This window comes from Mesoplodon densirostris, chromosome 3 (genome assembly GCF_025265405.1).
Source record: "Mesoplodon densirostris isolate mMesDen1 chromosome 3, mMesDen1 primary haplotype, whole genome shotgun sequence".
NCBI lineage: Eukaryota > Metazoa > Chordata > Mammalia > Artiodactyla > Ziphiidae > Mesoplodon > Mesoplodon densirostris.
In genome coordinates this window covers 36,422,593-36,429,114 of record NC_082663.1, presented here as the reverse complement: position 1 = coordinate 36,429,114, position 6,522 = coordinate 36,422,593, and the positions used below count along the sequence as shown (strand labels likewise).

The 6,522-nt window shown below is 37.4% G+C and overlaps 1 protein-coding gene across 1 annotated transcript in view; it reads right to left on the bottom strand.

The window, feature by feature from the left end:
- Positions 1 to 387: 387 nt before the first annotated feature.
- The window catches only part of GHR (growth hormone receptor), a 290,282-nt gene continuing 284,147 nt past the window's right edge, over positions 388 to 6,522 (bottom strand). Inside the window, exon 10 of the mRNA XM_060091665.1 lies at positions 388 to 1,447. Within this exon, the coding sequence (XP_059947648.1) occupies positions 470 to 1,447 (978 nt within the window). The 3' untranslated portion in view covers positions 388 to 469. The remainder of the gene's footprint in view (positions 1,448 to 6,522) is intronic.

Genomic DNA, 6,522 nt, shown 5'->3' with positions numbered 1-6,522 from the left:
ACCTATAATTTTAGTTCCCAATTATTTAAAAAAAATTAGCCTGTGCTATGATTTGCATTCAATCGTCCTGAACTGCAAAAGCCACCTGATTTTTCGCTTTTTCAAAAAGCATGATTAACTATAGATTAAAAAACGTAGCCATTCAATGCTTAGTAGCACAAAATTAACACCCACAATAACAAGACAATCACTGCCACTAAACAGTCTTTGAGACAATTCTTTAAAATATTTACAATTCACAACAAGAATATCTATCTGATGAAGGGTTCTTCTTCTTTTTCTTTAATATCATGTTTCAACATTTCAGGAAAAGCCATTTAGAATCCGTATCCCCCATCCTCAACTCCCACCCCCCTCCAAAAAAGGTTTAAACTTTGTTTTGGTTTAAGCATTCATGCCCTAATCAACTCTTTGCTAGAGTAAATAGGTAACTCATTAAATATGTAGCTCATGGGAAATCGAAGAAAAGCTACGGCATGATTTTGTTCAGTTGGTCTGTGCTCACGTAGCCACATGACGAGAGAAACTCTTTGTCAGGCAAGGGCAGGGCAGTTGCATTGAGTACGAGGCCCTGTGGAGATTGTACTATATGAATGGAGGTATAGTCTGGGACAGGCATCTCAGAACTTGGAACACGTTCTGCTGTTCCAGACCTCCCAGCAGTAGTGGTAAGGCTTTCCGTGGTGATGTAAATGTCTTCCTGGTTAAAGCTTGGCTCTACATGTGATTCAACTTCGACATGAGGGGCCAGGGCGATGCACTTTTTAGCATCTGCCTCACAGAAGTAGGCGTTGTCCATGATGAAGTTTGCTTGGCAGGGTGAGACCACTTCTGGATGCATGTCACACTGGGAGATCCCAGCCTTATTCTTTTGGCCCGGGGAAAGGACCACACTCCCTGCTGGTGTAATGTCACTTACCTGGGCATAAAAGTCGATGTTTGCCAATGAACTTGGATTGCTGAGCTGCTGCTGCGTATGGCCAGCTTGAGGAGTTGACTCAGTTCTGCCAATAAGAAGTGATCTTGGTTTGTTTTCCTCTCCTAGTATAACACTGGGCTGCTGGCTAGCAGGGGCAGCATCATTAGAAGGTGAGTTATTTAGATTCTTCTGGTCAAGGCACAAGCGATCTGCTTCCCCTTTTAACCTTTGTGGCTGAGCAACCTCTGAGGTACCATCACACGTGTCACTGGCATTGAAATCAGTCTCCAGAATGTCAGGTTCATAACAGCTGGTACGTCCAGAGTCATCATCCTTTGCCCCAAGGATATTAAGTGATTTTTCATGGTCATTGCTTAGAAGTCTGTCTGTGTCTGATCCTTCAGTCTTTTCATCGGGGTCATCAATATCTAGCTCAATAAATTCAACCCAAGAGTCGTCATTGTAGAATTCGTGTTTATAGTTGTCATGAATGGCTAAGATTGTGTTCACCTCTTCTAATTTTCCTTCCTAGGAAATAGAAAATGAAGATCTATGAAAAGAAACTCACAACAATTAAGTGATATAATAAATAACATTCAGAGCCTAATTAGTAAAAAAAACCATATAACAAATACATTAGTGAAGAACTTTTCTTTCTTTCTTTCTTTCTTTTTTTGTGGTACACGGGCCTCTCACTGTTGTGGCCTCTCCCATTGCGGAGCACAGGATCCGGACGCGCAGGCTCAGCGGCCATGATTCACTGGCCCAGCCGCTCCGTGGCATGTGGGATCTTCCCGGACCGGGGCACGAATCCATGTCCCCTGCATTGGCAGGCAGACTCTCTACCACTGCGCCACCAGGGAAGCCCTCTTTCTTTCTTTTTAAAAATTCTTTTCTATTATGGTTCCTCACAGAATACAAAACATAGTTCTCCATGCTATACAGCAGGATGTTGTTGTTTATCCATTCCATATATAATAGCTTGTATCTGCTAACCTCAACCTCCCACTCCATCCCTCCCCTAACCCCCTCCCCCTCGGCAACCACAAGTCTGTTCTCTATGTCTGTGAGTCTGGTTTTGTTTCATACGTAGATAGGTTCATTTGTGTCATATTTTAGATTCCACATATAAGTGATATCGTATGGTATTTGTCTTTCTCTTTGACTGCACTTAGTATGATAATCTCTAGTTGCATCCATGTTGCTGCAAATGGTATTATTTCATTCTTTTTTATGGCTGAGTAGTATTCCATTGTATATATGTACCACATCTTCTTTATCCATTCATCTGTCGATGGGCATTTAGGTTGTTTCTATGTCTTGGCTATTGTGAATAGTGCTGCTGTGAACACAAGGGTGCATGTATCTTTTTGGATTAGAGTTTTGTCTGGATATATGCCTAGGAGTGGGATTGCTGGATCATATGGTAATTCTATTTTTAGTTGTCTGAGGAACCTCTATATTGTTTTCCATAGAGGCTGTACCAACTTACATTCCAACAGTGTAGGAGTGTTCCCTTTTCTCCACACCCTCTCCAGCATCTGTTATTTGTAGAGTTAATGATGGCCATTCTGACTGGTGTGAGGTGGTAGCTCATTGTAGTTTTGATTTGCATTTCTCTAGTAATTAGCAATGTTGAGCATCTTTTCATGTGCCTATTGGCCATTTGTATTTCTTCTTTGGAGAAATGTCTATTTAGGTCTTCTGCCCATTTTTGGATTGGGTTGTTGGTTTTTTTGTTGAGTTGTATGAGCTATTTGTATATTTTGGAAATAAAGCCCTTATTGGTCTCATTGTTTGCAAATACTTTCTCCCATTCTGTAGGTTGTCTCTTTGTTTATGGTTTCTTTCGCTGTGCAAAAGCTGGTAAGTTTGATTAGGTCCCATTTGTTTCTTTTTGTTTTTATTTCTATTGCTTTGGGAGACTGACTTAAGAAAACATTGGTATGATTTATGTCAGAGAATGTTTTGCCTATGATCTGTCCTAGGAGTTTTGTGGTGTCATGTCTTAAGTCTTTAAGCCACTGTGAGTTTATTTTTATGTATGGTGAGAGGGTATGTTCTAACTTCATTGATTTCCATATGGCTGTCCAAATTTCCCAGCACCACTTGTTGAAGAGACTGTCTTTTTCCTATTGTATATTCTTGCCTCCTTTGTTGAAGATTGACTATAGGTGTGTGGGTTTATTTCTGGGCTCTCTATTCTGTTTAATTGACCTATATGTCTGTTTTTTGTGCCAATACCCCTGTAGCTTTGTAGTATTGTCTGAAGTCTGGGAGGGTTATGCCTCCTGCTTTGTTCTTTTTCTTCAGGATTGCTTTAGCAATTCTGGGTCTTTAATGGTTCCATATAAATTTTAGGATTATTCTAGTTCTGTGAAAAATGTCATGGGTAATTTGATAGGGACTGCATTAAATCTGTAGTTTGCTTTGGGCTGTATGACCATTTTAACAATGTTAATTCTTCCAATCCATGAGCATGGGATATCTTTCCATTTCTTTGACTCACCTTCAGTTTCCTTTATTAATGTTTTATAGTTCTCAGCGTATAAGTCTTTTACCTCCACAGTCAGGTTTATTCTTAAGCATATTTTATATTTTGGGGTGAGATTTTAAATAATATTGTTTGTTTACATTCCCTTTCTGATATTCCGTTGTTAATGTAAAAAAATGCAACTGGTTTCTGTATGTTAATCTTGCATCCTGCTACCTTGCTGAATCCGCTTATTATATGTAGTAGTTTTTTTTGTGGATTCTTTAAGGTTTTCTATATAGTATCATGTCATCTGCATATAATGACAATTTTGCCTCTTCCCTTCCAATTTGGATACTTTTTATTTCTTGTCTGATTGCTGTGGCTAGGACTTCCAATACTATGTTAAATAGAAGAGGCAAGAGTGGGCATCCTTGTCTTGTTCCAGATTTTAGCGGGAAGTCTTTCAGCTTTTCACCATTGAGTATTATATTGGCTGTGGGTTTGTCATAAATAGCTTTTATTATGTTGAGATATGTTTCCTGTGTACCCACTTTGGTAAGAGTTTTTATCATGAATGGATGTGGAATTTTGTCAAATGCTCTTTCTGCATCTCTTGAGATGATCATGTGGTTTTTGTCTTCTCTTTTGTTTATGTGATGTATCACATTGATTTGTGTATGCTGAACCATGCTTGTGAACTTGGGATGACTCTTGGTCATGGTGTATGATCTTTTTTATGTGTTGTTGGATTTTGTTTGCTAATATTTTGTTGAGAATTTTTGCGTCTATATTCATCAAAGATATTGGCCTGTAATTTTCTTTTTTGGTGGTGTCTTTGTCTGGTTTTGGTATCAGGGTGATGGTGGCTTCATAGAATGTCTTTGGGAGTGTTCCCTCCTCTTCAATTCTTTGGAAGAGTTTGAGAAGGACTGGTGTGAGTTCTTTGTATGTTTGGTAGAATTTGCCTTTGAAGACATCTGGTCCTGGACTTTTGTTTGTAGGGAGTTAACTACATATTCTATTTCACCTTTAATGATTGGTCTGTTCAAATTATCTACTTCTTGTTGATTCAATCTTGGTGGGCTGTATGTTTCTAGAAACTTGTCCTTTTCTTCTAGGTTGTTGAATTTGTTGAGATATAATTGGTCATAGCGTTCCCTTGTGGTTTTTGTATTACTGTGGTATCAGTTGTTATGTCTCCTTTTTCATTTCTTATTTTGTTTATTTGGGTTCTCTCTCTTTTCTTCTTGGTGAGCCTGGCTAGAGGTTTTTCAATCTTGTTTACCCTTTCAAAGGACCAGCTCTTGGTTTTATTGATTTTTTCTATTTTTTATATCACTATTTTATTTATTTCCTCTCTGATCTTGATTATTTCCATCCTTCTGCTGATTTTAGGTTCTGTTTGTTCTTTTTCTACTTCTTTTAACTGGTAGAGTAGGTTGTTTATCTGAGACTTCTTGTTTTTTTGAGCAAGGCCTGTATCACTATGAACTTCCCTCTAGGAACTGCTTTGGCTGCATCCCATAGATTTTGTACAGTGGTGTCTTCATGATAATTTTTCTCAAGGTATTTTTTAATTTACTCTTTGATTTCATTGTTGACTGATTGGTTTTTTAGTAGCATATTGTTTGGTAATCGTTTTTTTAGTAGCATATTGTTTAGTAGTCATTTTCTTTTTCTGTGGTTGATTTCTAGTTTCATGCTGCTGTGGTCAGAAAAGATGCTTGAGATAATTTCTATACTCAAGTTTGTTGAGGTCTGTTTTGTACCCTCGTATATGGTCAATCCTACAGAATGTTCCATGTGCACTCGAAAAGAATGTATATTCTGTTTTTTTGGATGTAATGTCCTAAAGATATCAATTAGGTCTAACTGTTCTATTGTATCATTTAGGATCTCTGTTGCCTTATTTCCTTTCTAGAAGATCTGTGCACTGATGTGAGTGGGCTGTTAAAGTCTCCTACTATTATTGTATTCCTGTCAAGTTCTCCCTTTATGTCTGTTAGTATTTGTTTTATGTATTTGGGTGCTCCTATATTAGGTGCATATATGTTGATGAGTGTAAAAGTGTCCTCCTTTATTTTTCTTTATGGCCTTTGTTTTAAAGTCTATTCTGTCTGATATGTGTATTGCGATCCCCACTTTGCCATTTCCATTTGCATGAAATATCTTTTTCCATCTCCTCACTTTCAATCTGTGTCCTTTGCTCTAAAGTGGGTCTCTTGTAGGCAGCATATTGTAGGCTCTTGTTTTTTTTGGTCCAATCTTCCTCTCTGTGTCTTTTGATTGGAGCATTTAGTCCATTGACATTAAGATAATTATTGATAGATATGTATTTATTGCCATTTTAAGCCTTGCTTTCCTGTTGATTTTTTATTTCTTCTTTGTCCCTTTTTTTCTTTTTGTTTTTCCCTTTTGTGGTTTGATGATTTTCTTTTGTATTGTATTTCTCTTCTTTTTGGTTTTTGTGAGTCTGTTGTATGTTTTTGATTTGTGGTTACCTTGTTTCTCAAGTATGTAAACCCCATCCTATAGCTACTGATACTTGCCTTAGACTGGCAATCATATAGGCTCAAACACATTCTAGGAAATGATAAAAAAAACCCCTACACTTTCTTACTCTTCTCCCCCACATTATATGATTTTGATGTCCTTTTACATCTTCGTGTTCATCCTTTTGCTGTTCACTGTGGTTATCATAAATTTCACAGAAATTTATTTTGATTTTTTTTAATTCGTGTACTGGCTTATTTAGGTGATTTTCTTTCCAATTGTGATTTTCTCTTTCCTATATATTCTTACTTCTTTTCTATTTACAGAAGACCTTACAATATTTCCTTTAGGATAGGTTTAGTATTGCTGTATTCTTTTAGTTTTTGCTTGTCTAAGAAATTCTTTCTCGCTCCTTCTATTGTAAATAATAATCTTGCTGGGTAGAGTATCCTAAGTTGCAGTTTTTTCCCCTTCAGGACTTTGAATGTATCTTGCCACTTCCTTCTGGCCTGCAAAGTTTCTGTACAGAAATCAGCTGATAGCCTTATGTGGGTTCCCTTGTAATTAACTTTTTCTCTTGCCTTTAGAATCCTCTCTTTAACTTTTGCCATTTTAATTATAATCTTGGTGTAGG